This window comes from Taurulus bubalis (assembly GCF_910589615.1).
Source record: "Taurulus bubalis genome assembly, chromosome: 10".
In the NCBI taxonomy this organism is placed as follows: Eukaryota; Metazoa; Chordata; class Actinopteri; order Perciformes; family Cottidae; genus Taurulus; species Taurulus bubalis.
Genome location: NC_136598.1, coordinates 7,771,930 through 7,796,721, shown reverse-complemented (window position 1 = coordinate 7,796,721; position 24,792 = coordinate 7,771,930). Strand labels below are relative to the sequence as shown.

The following is a 24,792-nucleotide window of genomic DNA, read 5'->3' as shown; positions in this document are numbered from 1 at the left end:
ATCGACAGAGGAGTCACACAGGATGAGAGGGGCGGGTGGGGCTGCATTCTTTCTCAAGTCCACAACCACCTCCACTGTCTTCAGAGCGTTGAGCTCCAGGTTGTTCTGGCTGCACCAGGTCTCCAGGTGGTCAGTCTCCCACCTGTAGGCAGACTCGTCCCCACCAGAGATGAGTCCAATGAGGGTGGTGTCATCCGCGAACTTCATGATGTAATACACTTTATCAATGGTTTATTAACTTTAGCTGATGGCATATTCAAATGTGAGAAATCTGTGATGCTTATTTGGAAACTTATTAAAAATGTATAATAAGAATTATGCATCTAAAATAATAGCTTATTAGAAACTCACCAGTTATATTCTTTATAAACTTGCAGTCTAATGATGTTTTTAATAAAGACAAATATATGATTGATAAAGCATTATGAAATGATTTATTTTAATTTATTTAATAATATTAAAAAAAAATCAATAAACCCTTTATAAAGGGTGACTTATCAGTAAGTAGAATCAAAATATTCAACACAAATATAATTTTTTGAGAAATTCATTAAAGGAAAATTATGAAGCAAAGACCAGTCAAAAGTTTCTCTGGAATTATTTGTTTCACACTGAATTTGAACAGTAAGTTTGAAATATTAAGCCAAGATAATAAAACTTAACCAATATGACTTAATTTGAGACTTTGTTAATCTTCTTAACAAAACAATTTGCTCCATTTCAATATTTGAACCGCTTGATTATGGTTTTTACATTCAAGCTTATTGACTACAGGGTGCATTTTCATTCCTTTTAAAAATGCATTTGGATTAGGTGTATTTGTATATTTACTTCTTTCCAACATAATACAAGTTATTTAATACTTCACTCAACATTTAACTTGAATTTTTAATATGAACATATGCTGCTGGAATATATTCAATATAGTTTCATTAAAAAAAAAAGGTTTTTATTCCTATTGTTATTTATTGAAGGACCACCAATTCCAGCTTTCTTTTGGTTTTCCTAAAACACATTTACACCTTTTCTGTTGCTAATTTAAGTTATAGTAAGAAACTCATTATTGTACGAACCCACTATTGAATTAACAGTGAGCAAGTAAATAACATTGGCTGATATTGATGTTGCTTTTGAATGCTCATGTTTCATTCCTCAAAGAATTATTCATTTGGAAAGTTGTATTTCTCCCAAATAACCCAAAAGCATCCAATTCCCACAGAACATTCACACATTCAAGTTGCCCATATGATTCCTTTTTAATATACTTATATATAAATACATACATTTGTATAAGTCATTCTTGATTTTGGCTTTAACCTGTGATTCAGCACAAACAAGCAAGCAAGCTGGTGGAGGCACAGAGACAATGCAGGTCGAAGAAACAACCCATGAGATTGATACAAAGTCTGAAATAATCTAGAGGACCAAAACAATCAAAACAAGTGAGAAAACAATGTGACAGTTTGCAAGACGTTAACGCCACCCAATAAGGTTTCAGTCACCTTCTGTTCGCAGCTGCTTCTGATGAAACTTCTGATGCTTTCCTCCCACTTCTCATGAAAGTGGGAGGAAAGGCAGCCCTCGTGCTCGACAACAAAACAACAAATTAGAACTGTACCTACGATATGCATGAATAAATTACAGTCTGGGTTGCAGTGTTACAAGGAAACAAAGCATTGTTTGGTAATGTTGAATTACATACGTTGCCAGAATTCAACATGAAAACACTTGAATTTAACACTGACACCTTTAGACATCTTGAAAAGGAGACTATATACTCTTTGTAGGAAAGTACAGAATTTGATCATAATAAAACTGTTACACTTTTGAAGGGTAAATAATGAAAATAAACTAGATTACAGTAATTTATTGAAGTAATCTAGTTATAAACCAAAGAAAATCAGCAATTTTGCAATGCATTTAGAAAAATAATCCCAACATTGCAATTATCAACACCAACATGTTTTGCTGCACCGGAAATACAGTTTCTACGGCCAGTGTTACATCATCGTCAGCAGGTCAAGCTCAAACTGGAAGCTACAACACTGCTAAGTACTCTCTCAGGCATCACTCATTCATAGATCGTTTTCTTAATCGTAAATGCTGTTTAAATGCTTGGTTTGAGACATTTGGCATGCTAGCCCAGTTACACACATTTTTTTCCCCACAAGGCAAGCTTTGAGTTAATATGTTATTTGTTTTACAAAGAGCCAACATTAAAGAGGAGCAGTTTCCTTGCAGGATGACTTTTCAAGAGCCAGCCAACTCCAGTTAAGAAATATAAGGCCTTAAATCCACTGTCATGCTGACCTCCACAGGTTATTTAGTCTAGCAGATTGAAGATGATTGTACTCAGTCCACATGATTACAGTTTATAAGATGAGCAGCATCAGCGGATCAGTGATAAAGATGGAGACAATAATACAAACTTAAAACACTTTGAAAAAAAGAACGTAAAAGACGTGACTGCTGCTGAATTCATCTCAGAAGCTACAGTGGCATTGAATGCAGCGGTAGAGTAAGGGTTTAAGGCAATACTGGTAAGCACCACACCACCATATCAAAAGGGATATTTGGGGTCAGAGGTCCCCTAAGTCAGCGGTTCAGAACAGGAGGGCAGAGGAGGTCTTTCACTTGTCCTGCATTTTTTCCAGAATTGGCACAATCATGTCAAATTTGGGTCTCTTTGCTGGGTCCTCGTTCATGCATATCTTCATGAGCTTGCAAATGTGGGGTGAAATGCCGGGGGGGATGGTGGGCCTTAAACCCTCCAAGGCAACCTGCGGGCCAAAACAGATAGAGGGTTGGTACTGTACATACAATATTCTTGAATCCAATAAAGCCACCAGTTGTGGTTTATTTTGGCTGCAATCATTTGTAACTCTGCTGGTAAAACGAAAGCCAACTCTGCTAACCTTCATGCCAATTTCCATGTTAGAGAGGTCAGCGTACGGTACTTCTCTGGTCACCAACTCCCACAGCAGGATAGCAAAGCTCCACATGTCTGCTGACCGGCGGTTGATCTCTTCTGGCTTCTTCTGCAGGGCTGGAAATCAAAAGAGCAACGAGTGGAGGTTATGCAGAGCAAACTCAGGAACTGGCTCCACAAAAAACAAAACCATTGACTATAAAAGATAAATATAATTAGATTGCTCGAGCGGTATCGGTGACTCGTAGACGTCAGTGTTTCTGTAGTCAAATTAAATCTTAAGCTCTTTTTCCTGAAGCAATTTGCCAGTGATACAATACAAAAAAGATTTTTTTTTTTTCATAAATCATGGTGAACACCTACATGTTAGAATATATAATATATTCAGGATTAACATTTAGTACATGTATTACTTTATTACTATTAAATACTCATTGCTCCATCCATCTGTTCAGTTTAAACATCATTTAAATGTTACAAAACGACGTCCAAGCTGAAGATAAGTCCTATGGAAATTCTTCACCTTAACCAAATGTGTACATTTATGCCTTATCAATAGCAACACACTCTGTACTCTCAATTTCATGGCTCACTACCCACTATATGTAGACTCTGTGGAGGTTGTTTCTATGGTAACAAGTCTCCTGATTCACATGCAGTCACTGCCATCATGCACCATATACTGCTCTGTAAAATTAAAACCTTTTTCTGTGGATTGCTATTACCGTTTGTATCACTGCTGCAGATGTGCCCTGGTTATTTTGTTAATCAGTTTATGTTTCCAACTTGCTTGGATTTCACTGTATCTCCAGGGGAAATCAGCTGAAGATTACATTTAGTTCTGAGACCGTCTTCTAGAGTTCCCTGCATCCATCATTCACACTCAAGCTTGTGTGGCTTCAGCTGTCACTTTAAGTCTGTGCTATATGAGTGATGCTTACCCTCGGGGGCTACCCATGCAGGCGAGTACATCCTGCCAGAACACTGGAAGGAGAACTTGACATCTGCCATGCTGATCCTGGCTGTCATGTCTTCATCTATCTGTGGAAACAAGCAACACAGACTGAGATGTCACTTTCCAGTGCAACAGAAAACACTTGCTTCTTTTTTTTTGTGACAAATTTCTTTGATAGGTCTGTTTATAGATTTATGAAAAGCTACTGAAAGCTATGCTTGAAACCACAACTTATTCTTACCATAACACTTTTGCTGTTGAGATAGTGGCGAGGGATCATGGGTTCAAGTGTGTGTAAGAAGGCCATTCCGCAAGCAATGTCTAGCGCAAACTTCACCGCCTGTGTCTGGTCCACCACAAAGTCTAAACAGCAGGATAAGAGACAAATCAACAGATTTCAGCCACCCTTACTTTCACCACATAACAGGTAGACAGTGCAATTGCTACTGTAAAAAAAAGTGATGGCAACATAATGACAAATGTGAAACTGCAATAAATCCCAAATCCCTGCCAAACACGAAAAAAAGAGACTTTGTACAGGAGTACAGACTTTGTGACAGGAGTAGTAGTACTCACTGGTGCCTTCATGCAGCACGTTGTAGAGGGAGCCATAAGGCATCCAGTGTGTGATGATGATGGGGTGAGGGGCGGGAGGAGACTGACATGCTCCCAACATGGGTAGGACATTCGGGTGGGAGAATATCCTGGGATAGAGCCCAAGAGGGAGGCACAGACAGACAGACAGACAGACAGACAGACAGACAGACACAAAAAGGCATAAACAGACGGCTCGTGTGAGATGCAATACCCCCAAAAAGAAATAATAAATAAAGTTTGGTTCAGCAAAATAAACAGACAAATGAGTGACCATAGAACGTAAAGACTGTAGAAAAGTCCGGCTTAAATAATAACCTGAGTTTGGGATATTCCTCATTGAAGTCTCTGCTTTTCCTTGTGGTCCAGTCACGAACTTTTAGCACCTTAACAACAACCTCATTTCCTTGCCAGCGCCCTTGCCACAGCTACAGACAAGAATCAGATATAGAAAAGGTGAAATTAATGGCATGTAACTCTGATGACCATTTAGTGATAAAAGGAAAGGATAAAAGAATAAGAGCAGAAGTACCTCTCCAGACTGGTTCTCATTTATTTTAGCCAAGAGAGAGAGCTGTTTGTAGTCAATGCCTGCATGTTTGTTCAAAGTGCCATTACCTAAAAACACAAAAGTCAGACAAAAGGCCTGTTATTCACGTGAAACTTCAAACATTAAAATTGGTTTGCCGGGAAGCAAGGAACATTGTCCCTTTTCTTGCAGCACCGTGTGTGTGTGTGTGTGTGTGTGTGTGTGTGTGTGTGTCTCACGGGGTCGAGTTCTCGTGGTGCCTTTCCAGAATGTGTCCTTGAAGGGAATTTTAGCCAAGTTCTGTCCCATTTTCTCAGCTTTTTCTGTGTGGTGGTAGGATAGTTTGTCATGAGAAAATTTCAAACAAAGACATCGAAAAATGCATTTGAACCTGTTGGAATGAGGCAAGTGGTAACGGGGAGTCAGGATACCTTTGAGGAGTTCACGCAGGTGAGGTTTGGCTTTGTCCATGGGAGTTTCTCCATATTTGTTACAGATGCTCACCTGAGCCCCATTAGTCAGAAGGTCCTGATTAAAAGGACAGATTGATGTCAGCGCTACTTTAATAGTTAATTGTGATGAAATGTATGCATGAAAACAGATACGTCTCAGCTTTAGCACCACCAGGGGGAGCACTAACCTCAGCCACAAGGTCTTGGCCCCAGAAGCAGGCATAATGCAGTGGTGTGTTCCCATGTTCATTAGCTGCATTAGTGTCTGCTTTGCACTGGATCAGCTGAAGGAGAAGCAGAAACAAAGGATTATACAAAAACTAAAAACAGGCTGGTCAGATCTTGTTTGGGCTGTATACAGGGATGAGTGTTAATGCTGCCAACATTGCCTGTGGACACATACCAGAGGTATTGAGACATGCCTACCATTAAACTCAATATCTGCCTGGCAGCAACTCTAAATCAGACACCCAGTGTACCCGTGTGGTGCATCTGAAAAGGAATCGTGCAGGTGATTCTTTATATGCTGCACAGGAGCTGTTGCAGACACAGGCTGGTATGTGAATGGATCCCTGCATTGCTGGCTGAACTGCAAACAAATGTTTAACTTATTTTGGCAAATCAAAATAAGCCACATAATGTCCATCAGCCATAGATGCAACCTGCAGCTGATGTATTGTTCCGATATGTCCTAAGATATATTTAAAAAAAATAGCAAATGAGCAAAATGTCCCTGAATAAAAAAAGGATTAATAAACATATTTCATCATCATACTTGCAGCTATTGAAACTGTCCCTCAACACTGACAAATTGCTCAACCTCCCTCAGAACCGCTTTAGTTTCAGATGGAACTGCAAGAACAGACAAGACCTTTGTATCTATAATTGCTATACAGATGAGCATTTTAGATTTCATAATAGCCTGTGTTTATAAAGCAAATTTGAAGATTTATATATATATATATATATATATATATAAAAAATCATTTTCCACAGTGGAGGATGACCAACGGAACCAGGAAGTGACCGTTTCCAGCATCACTGTGTTTATGCCCCGGTGTTTACACGAACCCTACCTTTCCCACGATGTCGCGATGTCCATGGCTGGAGGCCAGGTGCAGAGGCGTGTCGTCCCCCCGATTCATGACGTTAATGCGAGCCCCTCTCATGATGAGCATGTCCACCACGCTGGAGCGGCCCTCCCTGCACGCCCAGTGGAGAGGGCTGAAGCCGTGGTCATCTCTACAGTGAGAGAGGAGAATTTATATTCAGCACAGGTTTTGCCAAAACCTTCAGCAAAGCAAGGATGTAGCAACTTTTCCTGCCTGTCTTGCAAGTTATTCTTTGTGTCACTTGAAGGGGGGAAAAAAGAAAAAAAGTACACCAGCAACTTCCACCCCTTGGCTACACAGATTAGGTTTTTCCCTGTAAACAACTGTGTGGTATAACTGGCACATGACCAAGTGTAACAAACCAGAACTGTATTTTGGAGCGCATGTTTTGCTTTGACAATGAAAATATCACTTTTCAAAAAGGACAAGTGTGCATTCCAGAGAGAAAACTGGGTGGTCAACATGAAAAATCTAAACGTAATAAGATGGTTTGCATTGCATACGGACTCTGAGGGCACATAATGAGGAATTGTTCACTTGTACTTTTGTCATCTTCCTCAGAAGAAGGAAGTTGATGCAACTCAGACAACAGATAATACCAATACCGGTAGACCTCTCCTCATTCCTCATTGTGTCAGTGACACTGGCAGCGACACATGTTAGGAAAGTGGCCTCGATTACATGACAGAGTGACTGATGCCGTACCTCCTCGGAGAAAAGGAGATAAAGACTGAGATTAAAACACAGTAAGAGCCGAGTGACAGAGAGTTAATCAAGAAAAGGCGGTTGGGGGGGGGGAACAGTAAGCTGAGCATTTGCTGCAGGCCTTATAAGGCCCAGTGAGACTTCCTTCAGCTGTCATTCTTCATTTCTCTCCCCTCTCCGCCTGGCTGTGGTCGCCTCCCCCTCTTCATCTCATACTAAATGTCCTCCCTTATCTGAGTCTCACAACTCCCTCGTCCTCTCATCCAGATCCATCTTCTCGCTCTCTGTTAAAGTGAAACAGCTGGACAGCACTGATGACATATTCCACTTTACATACACTCTCTTTTCCATTAGGGTTATATTGTTTGTGCCAAGACTCAGGACAGTCCCCCAGATAATAAAGTTATGCACTTGCTCAGAAATTATGAGTAGGCAGACGGCATAATAATGGGATCCGAGAACTGAGGGAGTATTATGAATCTGCAGGAATCTGAACCCTCTGCCCCGCCACCATCAAGACGCTGGCTTGTATTCACACATCCTGCAGAGCTCTGTTCAAAACAGCATCAAGAGCCCCACAGAGCCCCTCAGTCCCCAAACACACATCTATCTGTGCATCTGGGTGACCTGCTGCAGTCACACCAGATCTGCTCTGCGTGCAATTTCCTCTCAGACTAAAAAGGCCAAATCCTGAAAACTAATTAGACTAAGTTCATGAGAGAAAAACTCCCAACAGACCCACTTCACTGATTTGATGGGTTTTACGCATTAAGCTCGAGTCTGTTTCGGGAAGGAGGTTGGGTTGTGAAGTTAGTGACTCTATTCTTTAGGATCAAGACTGCAACCATAAGCAAAATGACCAACCTGCGTATCTATCTAGATTCACAATTTGCAAATAACTAGAGCCGAAACGATGAGTTGATGCAGAATTCAGTTTATGAACTTAGTACACTTATATTGAATATTTATTAAATACATTTTTTTATCGTTTCCAATATATTTAATAAAATCTCCGGTACCCCCAGGAGTTGATTAATAGTTTAAATCTTTTATCAAACAAAAACTAATTATCTGCTTTTCCGCTCTTACAATGTGACGATTCAATGTCTTTCTTTGTTTTTCTTTTTTAACTGAAAAAAAGACGGCGCATCATTTATATATACAATTGGAACTAGTTTGGTCTGTTGGTTGGACAAAAAAAAAAAAAAACACGTTTGAAGATATCATTGGAATTTTGGGAATGCATTCATTCACAATCTTACATTTGGATGTATAGAGAAAATCAAAAAGGAGATGCAGACATAGACATATTTTTTTGTGAGAAAATGTGGACCAAAAAACCCATCACTCTTCTCTCATTGTTTATTCTTTTGTATTCTTATCTTGAGAAATGATGTGACTTTTTTTAATAATATAATTTGTATTGTAAATTTCCAAATGAGTGCTTTTGTTTTTCAAATATCATTACTAATTTCTAATAGACTAATGGTCCTTTAATACAAACAAAAGGGCCCCAACAATCCACATGTGACTGCTAATAATGCACTTTTACATCAAGCGAGACTCATGCCTCTGCTTTCTGTGTGTGGATTTCTAGTCGGGGCCCTTTTTATAGAAGAGATTTTTCCTTTAAGCTAGCTTCATCCCCTTAACCCAAAGGCACTTGGGTGCCAGGGTTTTCTTCTCCTGCTGCCCCCTCCACACTGGCTGCGGTAATTTATTTCAGGCACTTGCACCTGCCAACAGTGCTCAGTTTGGCAGACGGAAAAGCCAGAGGAAGAGCCAGAGGAAGAGCCCTCGTCTGCGCCCTGCATGTCTCTGCCCCGACATCCCCACCAGGTCGTATAAAAAGCATCAGGACCAAATTCACGGAAACATCGAACAAATGAAAAGATCAACAAGGTCTAAAGAGAGAATAACTTCTGGATTGATATGATTTATTCTGTTACTTCATGAACAGTCAAAGGAATATTTTATGCTGTTGAACATACAGTGCATGACAAAAGCCAAATTTACGACACTGAGGGCTAGAAATTGCCAACAATGTCTCCAGTAACTTAACTACTGTAACCCTTAGGAATGCACAATGTCAGAGACGTCCTCAGTTGATGCTCAGCCAATCAAAGTCTAAATCTTTATTTTATTTGACTGTGTTCTGTCCACCTCAGCCTGCATCTCTGCTCTCCTTTACCTTCGCCGAAGATCATTTGTAAGGGAAAACCCTCCACTCACCAAACTAGAGTAGACTGACTGTTTTCCAACAACTCCAACAGAGGCATATGTCCCCTCTCTAGCAGATCACATCAAGTCAGTTTCAGGAGTCAATATATTGGCAGATACCCAATATGAAAAGGCAGATTGGGCCAAAAAAACACAACTTGATCAGGACGTCCCTACACAATGCAGTTGAGGACAATACATTAATCTCAGATTGCAAAAACAATTGGTAATGTTCTCATAATTTCAGTTGATAATGTAAAGGCTTTCTGCAATAGCTGCATAACAGAGATGTCACACAAAATCCATTATGAATAGGCACTGATCCTAAATTGGTTAAATGAGTATTGTTAAATTCAATTCGGAAAGCAGACCTGATAATCTGTGCCGCCTCATTCACATAAACTGCTCACACTAATTCCTCTGAGACCACTTTTACCTGCTGCAACAAGCCTCTAGACCACAGTCTGCTTGCAATAGTAACCGATGACGGCAGCAGGCTCCCACTCCTGCTCCCACCAAAGAGGTTATATATAAAAGCAGTATTCACACTGTAAATCAAGCTCCCTCCAAAACAAGCAGCCTCCATCTTAACATGTAAACAACTCCAGTAAAATATGTGCCGTCCTACTGTTCATAACAATCATGAGTGTTCTGCTCCAGCTGATATTCACCCATGTACAGAACTTATTTTGGATGAAGTAAATACAGATAACCATCAAAGCCTCGATTACACACTCAAAGGCCAAAGAAATCACAAGAACATTGACCTCAGTCATCTGAGGCCAAACACAACACGAATGGAGGATGAGCACACGGCCGCATCACCATGAGACAGAGACACTGTTTTCCTACGACTAGGGCTGCAGCAAACTATTGTTTTGGACATCGATTAACATGCCAACTATTTTCTCAATTGGTTTGACAAAGCATTGAGAATAGCATCATGATTTCCTCGAGCCCAAGATAATTTGTTTTGCAGAATTTGCACTATTGTCAAAGTCTAAAACCCAAAGACAATGTATTATATTATTCAATGTATTATAAAGCAAGACATTAGGCACATTTAAGATGCTGGAACACACAACTTAAACTATTCATCAATTGTTGAAATAGTTGTAGATTCATTTTCAGCCAATTTACTAATTTAGAGGGGAAACGATAAATCAAATCGGTCGATAGTCAGAAAATTCACCAGCAGCTATTTTGATCATCTTTAGCTGAGGCGTTTTATAGTTGTTGATTTTTTTCAAGAATAAAAAAAATGCCAAACGCTCTATAAATCTAAACTTTAAAATGTGAGGATTTGCTGTGTTTTTTTGTGATATGTTAGATTAAACAGAATATTTGGATGTTTTGGCTTGCTGTTTGAACAAAACAAGAAATCTGAAGATATCCCATTGGACTATGGACATTTTTCACTATTAACTGATTATTCAAGAAAATTATAAATCAGTTACAATCTAATGGATTAACTGAGCACTGGTTTCAGCTCTACATATAACTAGGATTAAAAAACACCAACAAACAAAGAAGCAGTGTAAAACACATTCAGAGTGGACCAGAGATAATAACTGGGGGCGAACTGGCTTTAAACTTTGTAATTAACTCCTGTAAACTTTGAGGAAATGTTGAAGGGGAAATGATTGGAGCCATTTAATACCACTGGGAGACGGATACAGGAAACATAAGAGGAGGAGGAGATAGTGATGTGCTCCGCTATGGCTTACTGTGCATTTCCCTTTTGAAAAATCCACTATCTCCCCCCCATACATGCACACACAAAGATCCTCTGTCTCGTCACACATAACTCTTCCAGTCCTGCACCACTACAATAATCTCCTCCCCCTCTCTCTCAGTTTTGGTAGGTAGTAGACGGTTCCCTCGAGGCCTGAGTGTTATTCCTTGTAAGGAGATTCAGCATTCCACTACGACTCTCTGGGAGTTACATCAGTGTAAACACACGATCCTCGAGGAACATGGCGAAAAATACAGTTACAGTTGGGCTGATATTTAGTGAGATAACTGAAATGTAGGAGGGGAAGTACTACAAGTTCTGTAGGGAAATGAAAAGGGAAGAATAACTGTTTTTCCCCCACTGGGAGAGCTATATCAACCGGAAAAGGGAACTTGACATGCAATCAGCTAATGGAGTCACATGGTGGGAATGCATCGTGTATCCACACTGGCTCGATGCAATCACACTGCCTTACAACAATGGGAAAACTTAAGTTTCAGAATTTAACTTACAGAATAAATCTGTAGTCAAATAGTGAAGCTTAAAAATGGGAGGGGGAAAAAAACACACAGCTGCAACATAAAAAAAGACTATTTGGCATCTTACGTGTGCGGACTTACTTGTTTTCTTAATTTATTTCTTGCATATTATTATACTTTTAAAAACTATTCTTGAATATTAAAATAGTGTAATAACATGTATGAATCAATGCAAATTTCCCCACTGCGGGACCAATAAAGGATAATCTTATCTTGTCCCCACTTATCTGAACATCAAAAATGCCTCAAACAAGAAAACTCTGAACAAAAACTATTTACTATTTCTAGCCTAAATTAAAATGAACATAAATGAATCTATCTGCCTCAGTAGGCAACCCAACAATGCCATCTTTGTACATACCGTCTTATTATTATTTCCATTATTACTATGTTAGACAAAATACTTCACTTTTGGGCGTTGTTGGTCACTTCTCTATAACAAAAATTTAACTTTTTTTTTAACTTTGCATCAGTAATTCAAGAAAATGATACTGCTTTCTTTGAAGCTTCTGATACTCAACTATGTCGTTTGCAAAGTCATTTGTATGAAATACAGTATAAAAACAACCCAACTAGTTGTTAATGTGCTCAACCTTCATACCATTAAACAGTAAAAAGGAAGAAGCTCCAAGGTAAACAGTCATAATAATTAAATGGATTGACTCAGTCTCTTTTTGTTTGCTCTGAAAACAAATACCGGTAGTCTTGGACAGAGGAGTTAAAAAGGGAAGCTTCCCGGGTGGCAAACACTACTTGACTTCTTTACAGTCAGCTGAGGATACAGAAGCGGTCTGACCGATCTGTGACTATCAAACTGATATTTTGTACAATAAACATGTCCAATCCTAAAGAATCCTGCAGTATTATTTGCAGTTATTTCCAGTCCATTATTTGTCTTAATTTACATAAGGCCTAAATGCAATTGCAGCAACTGAAAGGGTGACCAACTCTACAATCACAGCAGGTTTCCTGTCCAACATTACTCTTTTGAATTACTCTGCTGGACATAAACATGTGCCCACAAGGAAGTGGGTTCAATCACAGGTCACGATCTCTGTAAATACTGGAGAGGCGGGCTTTCAGCCTGCATAGTTAGGGTTATAGTTTGAGAATGACATATTTGAAGTAAGCGATGAAACTACACTGTATCGAATTAATTGAGATTCTGATTTACAATATTTAGCATCACAAAATAATTGTGTGGCAAGTCTCATGCAGCACAACGTGCAAAAGTAATCATTGATTAAAAAAATGATAAATAATAGCGAAACCCATGCTAGTGTCTGTTAGGGCTACTTTATATAAGTTGTTTAAAAGAAAATACATTTGGCCATGGTTATTGTGACATCATTGTTGAGTAATGGCATCACAAAGCCTCACTTTTGTAAAAGCAAAAGAAAACTTTGGCTCACCCTTGATTGAGGTCGTTCTCGGTGTTGTCCAACCATAAGCGAACTGCCACTGCATTGCCTTCCCGGCACTGCGTGAAGATATCATCCATTTTGTCTTGTGAATTTTCCTTCTCTTAAGGTACACCCGTCAGAGTAGATGCAGTACTGAACTGGGACAGATGAGAGAGGCGACCCGAGGGGTTCAGCAGGGTCCTGGCCAGCATCAGTCCGTCATATGGAAGAATGAGCTACAGAGAAGCTGAGCAGCACTCCAGCAACCCTGAAAAAGGGAACACAAAAGTGAGGTTGCTCCGTTAACACATGTTTCAAATCTGTTTGATCTCTATCCCAGATGATAAACCCTCTCTGTTATGACCCTGTAGTGCAAGCCTAAAAAGAAGTAAGCCAAGCAACCAAGAAACCCAGTGTTGAGTAATCATATCCGCCCATAATACTTGGTGACTCACAATACTTTGTTGTGACTAGTCGTGACTGTACACCAGCGTAGACAGATATATTTGTCCAGTGTCATGATAAATTATGTTCTGTATTAATATTAAAACATACATGAATATTTGATTAATCAGTTAGCCAAGTTGATCCATTAACAGAAAGTGCATCTAAAACTATTTTGATAACAGATCAATTGTGTGAGACATTAATAAAAAAAAAAAAAAAGGGCAAACATTACCTGGTTCCAGCTTCTCAATTTGCTTTTCTCTCCCTCTTATCTCACGCTTAGCTTAAATTATTTTTGGGAGTATTAGTCAGACAAAACAGTCATCTTGAGCAGTCTTAAATTCTGATAGGAAACAAATCATTCAAACAAAGTATCATAATAATCCAAAATGTCTCTTCAAGGGGTCACACAACCTAGACTATGATAGGTATTTGTTGTCTACATGAAAAAAAACTCATTGAAAGACGTATTCACAATCACTGTGAATGAAGGATGTTTGATTGAGCTAAGCACTCAAACATAGATGACAACACGATTTACGTTACACTGCAGGCTAATTTAACATGCCTTTAATCCACTGAAGACGACTGAAATCGAGTGGGATTCCTTCGTGTTGTTAACACAAACACAACCTGGTGTCACAGTGATGAGTTCCCCATTAACGACCCACTGCCTTCACAGCAGCACGACTAGCTGAGCCACTACCTGGTTAACGTGGACGAAGAGCTCGTGTAAGCTACTTTAGCCTGTGGTTTCCTCCAGCTCCTGTCAGTACCACCGTGCCATTATACTGGATCCAACTAAAGGGGACTACATTAGCTCCACGCATTAGCTAGCATCCTGCGGTTGACGCAATGAGATCTGGCTAACAAGCTAACCAACTGTCCTGAAGCCGAGTCCCTTTCTCTGTGGCTCCACTGAGATGCACAAGTAAACAGCACACGTTGGTGCTTCAAACAGTCCGAGACCATATTAAATGTGCCTCCAAGTCGATAAACTTACCGGGTGTGCTCGCCTGTTGCTGTGTAATTCGGTTAGAAGTTTATTAGCGACGTTATGTTGTCTCCAGGAGATTGAACGCTGTGGGACGTCCACACCCTCACCGCCGCCGTACGTACGTGGTAACGCTCAGTTGAGGAAGACGGCGCTCCGCCCCCTACAGGCGGCAGAGGGCACTGCACGACGTATAAATATTCACAGCCTCAGGTCATAGTTATTTTAAAAGGAGGCTGCAGAGTAACTACAGGTATCGAATAATGTCTGGGAGTAAATGGAGACTTAGATCAGATCGTTAATGGGGAGACACTTGCAACAAAAAAGAGGAAAAAAGACAACACATTTGGTGAGTAATTAAGTAGTTAAAGGCCTGCATTTCATAAATGTATTAACATTTCAGAGTGTTGAGAAGTATTCATTGATAAACAAGTATGTTGATACTAAAGGTTTTAAATAATGTCTGTGAGTAATAGGCCTCTGAACTGGAGCGGAGTAGAAGTAAAGATAGCATGAGATGGACATGTTTAAGGAAAGTCAAGTAAAGTAACTCAATACTTGTGTGAATGTACTCATTTGCTTTGCACCAGTGGTTATGTGCACGTACAGAGAAAAACCTCCCCAAAACAAAACTATGTTTGATTATGTCCAATGATGCGATATGATGCTTTTCATTTTTAATTGTAAAGTGCACATACAAACACAAAATGTGTCTCCATACAGACTGGAAATTGATTTATAGTTTAACTTTTAGGTTTTATTTTTCATTCAAACTAAAATAAAACAAACACAGCTGAAATAAAATAGTATTTATTCAACACCAAGGTCTAAAAACTGGCCAATTGTACGACAAAACACTGAAACATTATACATATGATTTATACTGTGAATTATTGCACATTTGCTGTTGGTCTTTAGTCAATATTTTGCACAGTCTATCCTCTTTTTTTAACACTGTACAGCTCATTCGCTTTAAAACATACACTCATATAGTACTTATGGTAAATGACTATTTAATATTTCTGAAACTTTACTTTTGCAGTACTAATCTTACTATATGTATTATGACCGTTAGCACTGAAATACTAATGCAAAGTCCTTGTATGTGCAAATCTACTTGTCAACAAACATGTTGACAGTAAAAGTCATATTGTATTAAAGAGTAGAAATATTAAACAATACTTCATAAACATAGTTATTAATTAATTAAAAAGTACTCATGATGATGATAATGATTATTAGTGATACAAATAGCCTCGTTGAATTTTGAACTTTGAATCCTGAATACGAGCAGAACATGTAGGTTCATCGATGATCTGTTGCTTCTAAGAACTTCACATCCCACGAATCGGTGGTGTGCCTACGTCATCCACATGCGCCTGTAGTTCTGTTTAGCTTCCTTAACGCACATGAGACAAACCAACGTGGCTTTGGCTTTTGACACGATTTCATTGCACAGCTATTGAACACATTTACGTGTTTATTTAAACAAAACTCTCCATACAAACAGCGACGAAACGAGCCGTTTGACGAGTAAAAGAGCTTCTGCCTCGAGACAAAGTGGTGAGTTATTGAATTAGCCGAGTTAGCGCGTCGATAGAGAAGAAGAGGCGTTAGGAGAGTTGTTTCTCGTGTTCATTGGGGATTTACGTTCCTACGTGTGTTTCTTCCAGTGGGAAACATGTTTAATGAGGATGACGACTGGAGTGACGAACAAGACGCTCAGGTCCTGAGCAAGACTGTGACCGGGAGCACCCAGAAGGCGAGCAGCAGCACGAATGCCAAGGTGAATGTGCGAGTTGTGTAAAGTCTGGGGGGTAACCAGTATTTCTATATCTGTAAATATGAATGGCTTAATTCCTGAGTTGTGCAAAAGATTGTGAAACCATTAAAAAAGGTCAGATGAGAGTCAGGAAATGTAACAGCTGATTTTATGTAAATTGTTTTGAATGATTTCTGTTCTGGGAGACAGTCAAGTAGGGAAACATTTAATATGCTAGTTATACTAGACAAGAAGAAATGGATAGATAATTGAATAAAAGAATAACAAAGATACAGTGGACACACACACACACACACACACACAATAACAACTATACATTTAATTTCCTAGCCAAGTAAGGCATCATAAAAGGTTAATATTACTTATTCGCTATTCCTTTAAAAAAAAGACAAAATGAAAAACACCAAAAAATCCAAAAGGTAATTTGTAGCACAAGAAGCCATTCAATATGTGGTTTTCCACATCTACAAAGAAAAAGTGACACTTTTTATATTGGACAGTCTTCAACATGTGGTTGCACGTTTCAGTTGAAGGACTTATTGTATTATCTGAATGTATCTCCGGATCAGACCCAGGTGATTGGAAAGAAGAGCCTGCTGCGGACCCTGCAGACACTGGGCTCGGTACCAGAGTGGAAGAACGACGACCATCAGCAGGACAGTGACAGCGACAGTGACAGCGACAGTGAGGCAGAAGTGGTCCCGTCACACACCAAGAAAAAGAAGAAGAGGAAGAAGCGAAAGAGAGCGGCGACAACAACAGGAGAGCAGCAAGACGATGGAGACTTGGATCAGACCGTTAATGGGGAGACACTTGCAACAAAAAAGAGGAAGAAAGACAACACATTCGGTGAGTAATTAGTAGTAGTAAAGGCTCGCATTTCATCAATGTATTAACATTTCAGAGTGTTGAGAAGTATTCATTGATAAACAACAATGTTGATGTTCACAGTACTTGACTATGAGATAAGAGCCAAATGTTTTTATTCTCCCTTAAGCGCCTCTGAAGTTAAAAACCCCATCTGTGAGCAAAACAACGGATAACGGAATTATCAAATCCAAACCGGAGGACACGGAGGGACTGAGCAGAAAACAGTGGAAAAACAAAATGAAGAACAAGAGGAAATGTACAAATAAATTTCGTCAGAATGAGCCAGAGAAAAAAATCAATAAAGCAGAATCTGCAGAGCAGCACGAGCCAAAGAAAGAAGTCAAAGTAGATTCATATAGCAACAACAAGAACAGTCAGAAACCAGCCAAGAAAAAGGAAAAGCAAAGTAAACCACAGAAAATGAAAAAGGCTGAGGAGAACGCTGACATATCCGGTACAACAGACACGCAGACGCTCAGAGAGGAAAAGCAGCAAATTGTTGGCAAAGTTGGAAAAGACGCAACAGGATCTTCTGCTGATGGACCGAAACGGAAAGCAGATTTACCTCGAGTGGAGAACGCAGGTGAGCAGCACCAGTCACCCGTGAAAAGGCCGAAACCCGAGCTGAGCAGAGAAGAGATTCTGAAAAGAGAGAATCTACGGAAATTGCTCAACAGACAGGAACCAGTCCAACGGGAGAGTCCCGCGGAGACGAAAGTCGAGCCTGCGGCCCCAGAGGTAGAGGTGAAACCGGACCGCTCCGCCTCACTGAGGTCCCGCATGGAACTGCAGCTGGACGCGGCCCGTTTCCGGTACATTAATGAAGTTCTGTACAGCACGTCCAGCGGCGAGGCGAAGCGTATGTTCAAACAGGACCCGCAGGCCTTCGAGATCTACCACAGAGGCTACACGGCGCAGGTTCAGAGGTGGCCCGCGAACCCAGTGGACGCCATCATCTCTTACATCCGACAAAAGTAAGATATTCTAATTAATGTATTAATTTTCCTGTAGTTCAACATTTTGGATTTCGTTGAATTTCTTAATTTTAAATCACAAATGTTTAGAAATGTGAGCCTTTGAGAACAGCGAGAATAGTAAAATAACCTCAGAAATCAAAGTAGCTGTATCAACTTTTTGTTGCTTTCAACTGCATCTTGAGGTCGTCTGGAGCTGGGTCAGGTGTCCTCACAACCTAAATGGTAGGATTTGGGTCACGGGATAACACATCTCAGACGCAACCAATTTAAATGTAATACCCACACTTCTCACGTGGGGACACTTGAGCCAGCTCCATCTGCTGAAGATGACCATCGGATGCGGTTTGAAGCTACAAGGAGATAGCTAGTGGGCCAATGAGCTGAGTTTATTTTGTTACACACTTTGCAGAAAGTCAACACATATTTGTGATTGAGATTTTACATCATAGCTTAGCCCTTTTTTGAAAAAAATCCTGTGGGTTGCCCACCTCCATTGAAGTTTGTTGGACAATCAAACGCACAACGAAATTAAAGGGATTATAAATATGTAATATTAGAGTGGTTTACAAAGACAGGAGATTCTGTATCTATTCAGCTCAACATCTGCACCATTTAACACATGTTGAACAGTGCGTGTGGTGTTTCATTTGATTCACCACGTGTTCTAAATTCAGGTCCTTTCATTGATCAGTACCGCATCACACGCACTTCTTGAGTTCAGCTTTTTCTAAAAACATTAACAGCCACAACAGAAAAAACAACGCCACAACAGAAAAAATAATTTAATGTCCTTTCCATTTCTTGTTGGGAAATTCCATTATCTACATCAGTAATCTGCTGTACACAGTAAATACTTTCCATCACTCTGCTGAAGACTCTGTCAGCAAAGAGTAATGCAGGAGATGATGCTGCACTGTGGGTGTTGAAGTGATGCTTCATTTGGCTGCTGTGAGAAGACGGCTTTCTTAGTGTCAGCAGTTTGGGAGAAGATCAACAGTTTTGACTGTCATAATATATATATACTAATATGCTATAATTGTAAACGCAACAATTGTGCCCTTTTTTTTTCAGACCTTCCTCTCTGGTGGTTGCAGACTTTGGGTGTGGTGACTGTAAAATAGCGTGCAGCGTGAAGAACAAAGTGCACAGCTTTGACTTAGCAGCGACCTGCAAACTTGTCACAGTCTGTGACATGGCCGACGTGAGTTTGTCGCTGTTTTCTGCATGCCAATCCACTGTCCGTGCGATTGTTAGAAAACACAACGCATTCTCTCTGTGCAGGTCCCGCTTCAGGACAGCTCTGTGGACATCGCCGTGTTCTGCCTTTCTCTCATGGGAACCAACTTGGCAGATTTTCTAGCAGAGGCCAACCGTGTGTTAAAGAAGGGGTAAAACATGTCGCACTGATTTAGCACACACGGCAGTTTTTTGTGTGTGTATTTATCGTACATGTCTGGATAACTGATTTGCACAATTATTGTAGGGGTGTCCTGAAGATAGCGGAAGTGGCGAGCAGGTTCGAGAACGTGCGGAATTTTGTCTCCGCGCTGGGTGGTCTGGGATTCAAGATGGTGGCCAAGGTGAGACAAGCAACAAGGGACATCGGGTACAGGGAAACACTTCCTTATTTCTCTATTTTCTCATACTTTTAATATAAACCAAGTTAATGCATGTATATAAAATGAAATGGTAACCTTATACTCAAATTATGAGAACCCCGATGTTCCAGCTGTAAAAACTTAAACGTAGAAAAATATGTAATAATACGTTTTGTCATAAGAGGTATCAGGGTTATTTGTTTTTAATTTTTTTAAATGCAGTTTTCTCAAAGAGGCCATGCGCCGCGATCAGCTGTTAACAGCAAGCGTAGCTACACAATCCATGGCCCGCCACTGAAGTAAAGAGTGATTTGTGTTTTGATTCTTTTTTTTCTTCCTACAGGACACAGAGAGCACTCATTTCTACTCCTTTGAATTACTAAAGACGGGAGATGCTCCAGAAAATATCAAGAAATTTGGACTTCAATTGAGGCCTTGTGTCTACAAGAAAAGATGAATGTTATGCGAAAGGACTTGATGCAAACACTGTATTTGTTTACAGTGATACTTTCGTTTTTTGAAGCAGTATGTTTGGGAATATCAAGTTTGGATCTGTTTTCCAAAGCAGTGGTTGTACATTTGTATCTAAATGTATCGTTTTAGATTGCTACATTTTGAAGCCTGAGACGGAGCTGAGTTAGCTGCATTCATTATACATGGTTTTTCATGTAATACATCAATATAGATACTTATCAGTAAAATAACCCTGAGTGTTCTTCTGTTGAAAGGAAAACCTATATATATATATACATACATACATACATACATACATACATACATATACACACACAGCACATTATGTACAGGCCACCATTTTAATATTTTTTTTACCAGAAAACATGTAAAAGTGAAGCTTGTCTTGTTGAACAATCCTGACAATTCTGGAAAAAGTTAAAAATAAAACAGACTAAAACCTGATCAGCTCAGTTGTGTGTGTGATCATTTGCCACAAGAGGGAGTAACAGCACTGCGTCCCAATGTGGACAGATGAGATGAGGATGAGTGTGTCTGCATCTAGTATATGAACTGTATGAGAATTTATTTATAGAGGTAACATGTTGTCACAGCAGATGGTCCTCACTGATTTAGTTGACCAAAGATACCACAAGGGCAGATGGTGGGAAGCTAAAGTCACAGTTATCTGGAGATGTGTTTGTTTTAGTTCAGTCATGTCACAACTTGATTAAAAACAGCAAATTATAGAAAACCATATAGATATAAAGATATATTCGGATGATTTTATTGACAGCAATGTACATAAAGAAATAAACAGAATTCAAGTCGAAGTGCAACGGTAATGCTTTAAAATCAGTAATGCCTATCAGTCAAAAACTAATTCCAGTACATAAAAAAGATTATTTTACTTATAATGCTGAACTCGTATGAAAATTCACAGAAATGATAAATCCCGCAGTTCTAGTAAGCCTTCATATCTAGTTTGTGCACAATGCAAAGGAGAATGTGTAAATCCAAAGTATTTATTATCTTCACACTGTACTCTTGATGTCAAGGACGATGGAGTAGCTGACCATCCGAGCGTATTCCTTACTTTCTGTCACTGCTGGCTTCTTCACCTGAGGAGAGCCAGGATCTTGCATCAGAGATGTCAAGGCAGCGAGAGACTCCGGTTTCTGAATTATATAGTTAGAAGTTAACAGGTTGAGAGACTGTGCCGATTTCAGATTTGTATAATAATCGAGCAAAACCAGAAAAAGAATATCAATTTACAATGAAAAACTGGATTTATGAACATTTTTCTAAAAGGAAAATGGACTTGCATGTTAACTGAATGTACTCTTACCTTATATTGTGACCTGTTTTGCCTTTTGCTGTAAAACAAAACAAAAAAGATTGTGTGACTCATGTAAATGATTCTGTTTTGAATGAATTCTTTATTTCAAGGAGCTTGTAGGGCTGAGCATCACCACTAGGTGGCACTGTGACTTCATCTGACACAGAGTTGTGTTTAAATGGGGAAGTTGCAGGTGGGAATGCATTATGCTCCATGAATATCAATGGAGACGGCGAGTGGTGATCTGAGTCCTCGTCACTGATCTCTCATGTCAGAAGCGGCAGCTCGCTGTGTACATTATGACCCCAGCGACATCAACGCGATGAAGACCTGCAGCCGTCAAAAAGTGTCCCCAGTGTGGAGGGGAGGGTGCGAGGGGGGTTGATGTTGGTTCCAAAATAGCTTTTCTCCCGGGGAGTCATGTTTTCTTGTATACGCTGGTTGTACGCTGTGTGGCTGACCTTCCCAAATTAGCCTGACAGGACCCTCCCACCAGAGCCAGGGATAAGGGGACCGAGGCTCTGTCAACCAATGGCACCTTGACCAAATGTTCTGACCAGAGAGCCTGCGTGGCCTATTCAAACAGCGTCTGAACCGTTGTTGTGCTGCACAGAGCAACTTTAGTCACAGCGGGATCTGATCCAGACAAACATTCTTGAGAGAAGTTAGATTTGGCAGTGAATGTGAAAAATGTGGAAAGTTCTGCAGGCAGAAGCCATTAAACAGTTCTTTTGTGACAGATATCCCACATCAGTCGTAAAAAAGACGAGTGGCTCGCTGATTTTGTCCAACTGCAGTAAGATTAAGAGATGGATTTGTGGATTCTTTCTAATGGTGAATGGCAGCTCGAATTTTCATTAATATTAATAACTTCCGAAGTCGTAGACTTTGAACCTTTTAACTCCACTTTTGCAATGTGCATTGATGATAATGGGCCAACAAACAGAAGTCTACTGCAAAAACTTGCCAGACGTAACATTTCTAAAAGCCAGAGCAGGAAACTGGAAGATAAACCTGTTTATCCCCAATGTTCTACCTGTCTACACGCAGGGCTGCGGTGGCAGAGGCACATGTCTGCTTCCTGTTTGTGAATAACAGCCCGATAATGGGGTTTTTGGTTAGTTGGGTTAACGATCCGCACATCCTGTTTGTCTCGAATTATATGCCACCGGCAGCGTTGCTCTCACTTGCCCGTCAACCCATCTCCTGCCGAGCTGCAAACACGGTTACCCGTGCAGGCACTTAACTCACCACCACACCCAGAGGGTGACGACGAGGATGAGGATGAGGGCCGAGGCCGAAGAAATGCAGATCACGGCGGCAAGTGCTGAAACACATACATGGACAGAGTTATCTCTAAGCCACAAATACTAAACAAAAGTCCCAGCAAACTTCATTCTGAAAACATACCTCAGCATGTTGATATGATCAGAAAATCTTGAGTAAACAAGTCACTCAGATATTGGATGGAAAAAAAACAACAGGGTCCACACTCACCAAACTGCTTGTCCTCGCTCGTGACCTCCACTTGAATGTTGACTGTGGCTGTGTGGTGATAGAAGGACGCCCGGCAGCTGTACAGGCCTTCATCCTGCCCCGTGAGCTTCGACTGGAAGACCATTGCAACCCCGTCCATTTGGACAAATGAGCCGTCACTCCTGAAACACCAGTGACTTTTCACTCAATTCGTCTTTGAAGGAGTGTTTTATATTTTTCCTATAGTGAACAAATCACTCGTGAAGACAGTAACCAACAATGAATGTGTTCGTCCATTTCACAAATGTTTCTGGCTTTCTACTCTGTTTACTCCTCATCTGTTCCTACATTTGAGACATACATATTCAAGTTTGCACCAAAATGTTTGTTAAAAGACTCAGTAATTTCCTCTCTCTGTAGTTTTTTGCAAAGGTTACGCAAATACATAACAGAAATACATGTGCATTAGTTCTAGGCTATTTTTAGCTGCAGATTTATCCACATTTACAGCAGGGTGTGTGTGTGGAGTTGACCCAAAATAAACTACAGTACCCACAGTGAGTTTAATGAGATTATAGAATCTCTCCAAACTCATACTATGTCGTGCAGGGTGATATCCATGTCGTGGAAACAATCCAGTTTATATTTCCAGGCTGATAATTGTTGACTCTGAGTTTAATAGCTCCTTGAAATTGGGCAAGCATTTCATTTTGTGCTCGTTAGGTGGTAGATAACAGAGGATTCATCACCTTTTACAGATGAGGTTGTATTCTGGCACGTTGCCTACGACTCGGAGCAGCACTCTCTGGTTGTGATGATTTTCCTGGAGAGCCAGTCTGTGTGTGATGATTTCACCACCATAGCGGCTTTGCAGAGGAGTTGTGTGGTTTAGGACTCTCACAGAGGAGATATCTGCAGAAAAGTCAATTTAACCATGAAATCTTTGTATCGCTGAATGCATTTCTGTGAATTACTACATTTGGAGCAATTGAAGTGTGTATAGGTGCACACATGAGTATTGTTTCTAAACTCACGGTATCTGGGGACATGAATGGTCTTTTTCTCTGTGGCTCCATGTCCTAAACGATACACACAGGTCAGGTCCTGCCCCTCGTGAATGGCCAGAGGAAACTGATAAGTCAGTCTGGCTTTAATGACGAAGCCCTCATACTCTGAGTGTAGGGATGTTTGGCCTTTGGCATTTTCGGGAAGGACCCAGGCAAGGTCAGCCCCGACACTCTCCGCTCTGCAGTCACACACTGCCAGCCACAGAGGAGAGTCCTGCTGTCTCACCAGAGACACACTCAGCAGAGGGGCTGCTGAAAAAGAAAACAAGGGATGACAGGAAGGGAATGAGCAGCTGCGTGAGTTTGTGTGAGTCACAGAGAGAAATATGGCAAAGAAAGAAACAACGCACTGTGCACAAGAATGTGTATTGTTCTTTTTTCTGGTGCCTCCAGTCTTGGATGCTCCACTGTGCAGGTCAAATTCTGACCAGAATACAAAGATGACAAGACACGCGCAGAGCTCCAGGCCGATACCGAACCATCAGCCTGGACTTCAGTCTCAGACACGTAACTGATGTTGTTGTCAACGTTTCCAACGTGCCAGGTTATGATTGCCGCAGGGGCAGCGCTGTCCACAGAGCAGTCCACCTTTGTGAACTCGTCACCGTCTTTCCA

The 24,792-nt window shown here is 40.4% G+C and overlaps 3 protein-coding genes across 4 annotated transcripts; 1 reads left to right on the top strand and 2 right to left on the bottom strand.

Moving 5' to 3' along the window:
* Window positions 1–1,244: 1,244 nt before the first annotated feature.
* LOC306742599 (scaffold protein ILK) lies at window positions 1,245–14,724 on the bottom strand. Its single transcript, XM_079224992.1, has 13 exons — window positions 14,624–14,724; window positions 13,183–13,441; window positions 6,536–6,701; window positions 5,648–5,743; window positions 5,439–5,535; window positions 5,247–5,330; window positions 5,011–5,096; window positions 4,797–4,906; window positions 4,461–4,588; window positions 4,126–4,247; window positions 3,871–3,970; window positions 2,916–3,046; window positions 1,245–2,780 (listed from the first exon to the last, which is right to left on the bottom strand). The coding sequence occupies exons 2-13, from the start codon at window positions 13,269–13,271 to the stop codon at window positions 2,631–2,633; spliced, it is 1,359 nt and encodes a 452-aa protein (XP_079081118.1). The 5' UTR covers window positions 13,272–13,441; window positions 14,624–14,724; the 3' UTR covers window positions 1,245–2,630.
* A 126-nt stretch (window positions 14,725–14,850) lies between these two features.
* rrp8 (ribosomal RNA processing 8) lies at window positions 14,851–20,670 on the top strand. 2 transcript variants are annotated; one of them, XM_079225518.1, is made up of 8 exons: window positions 14,851–14,963; window positions 16,288–16,400; window positions 16,967–17,246; window positions 17,395–18,241; window positions 19,316–19,445; window positions 19,526–19,632; window positions 19,728–19,824; window positions 20,186–20,670. In XM_079225518.1, exons 2-8 carry the CDS (start codon window positions 16,296–16,298, stop codon window positions 20,297–20,299), a joined length of 1,680 nt encoding a protein of 559 aa, XP_079081644.1. In that variant the 5' UTR covers window positions 14,851–14,963; window positions 16,288–16,295; the 3' UTR covers window positions 20,300–20,670. The 2 variants fall into 2 exon arrangements, with proteins under 2 accessions (XP_079081644.1, XP_079081645.1); XM_079225519.1 differs by lacking the exon at window positions 14,851–14,963 and adding an exon at window positions 16,056–16,177.
* An 86-nt stretch (window positions 20,671–20,756) lies between these two features.
* Window positions 20,757–24,167, bottom strand: LOC306742710 (uncharacterized protein). The gene is made up of 6 exons (XM_079225117.1): window positions 24,145–24,167; window positions 23,860–24,022; window positions 23,132–23,292; window positions 22,886–22,961; window positions 21,644–21,671; window positions 20,757–21,416 (listed from the first exon to the last, which is right to left on the bottom strand). Exons 3-6 carry the CDS (start codon window positions 23,268–23,270, stop codon window positions 21,330–21,332), a joined length of 330 nt encoding a protein of 109 aa, XP_079081243.1. The 5' UTR covers window positions 23,271–23,292; window positions 23,860–24,022; window positions 24,145–24,167; the 3' UTR covers window positions 20,757–21,329.
* Between the last annotated feature and the right edge of the window lie 625 nt (window positions 24,168–24,792).

What these genes read in the sequence shown, in the direction of transcription:
- LOC306742599 (XM_079224992.1), bottom strand. Translation starts at nt 13,271, where the DNA reads ATGGATGATATCTTCACGCAGTGCCGGGAAGGCAATGCAGTGGCAGTT. An exon ending in ATCGCGACATCGTGGGAAAG is followed by an intron (nt 5,744 to 6,535) that starts GTAGGGTTCGTG and finishes CTTCTCCTTCAG; the next exon opens with CTGATCCAGTGCAAAGCAGA. An exon ending in TGCATGGGTAGCCCCCGAGG is followed by an intron (nt 3,047 to 3,870) that starts GTAAGCATCACT and finishes TTTGATTTCCAG; the next exon opens with CCCTGCAGAAGAAGCCAGAA.
- LOC306742710 (XM_079225117.1), bottom strand. Translation starts at nt 23,270, where the DNA reads ATGGACGGGGTTGCAATGGTCTTCCAGTCGAAGCTCACGGGGCAGGAT. An exon ending in GAGCGAGGACAAGCAGTTTG is followed by an intron (nt 22,962 to 23,131) that starts GTGAGTGTGGAC and finishes TATGTGTTTCAG; the next exon opens with CACTTGCCGCCGTGATCTGC. An exon ending in GTCACCCTCTGGGTGTGGTG is followed by an intron (nt 21,672 to 22,885) that starts GTGAGTTAAGTG and finishes TTTGTTTTACAG; the next exon opens with CAAAAGGCAAAACAGGTCAC.
- rrp8 (XM_079225518.1), top strand. Translation starts at nt 16,296, where the DNA reads ATGTTTAATGAGGATGACGACTGGAGTGACGAACAAGACGCTCAGGTC. An exon ending in GAAGAAAGACAACACATTCG is followed by an intron (nt 17,247 to 17,394) that starts GTGAGTAATTAG and finishes TTCTCCCTTAAG; the next exon opens with CGCCTCTGAAGTTAAAAACC. An exon ending in AACCGTGTGTTAAAGAAGGG is followed by an intron (nt 19,633 to 19,727) that starts GTAAAACATGTC and finishes CAATTATTGTAG; the next exon opens with GGGTGTCCTGAAGATAGCGG.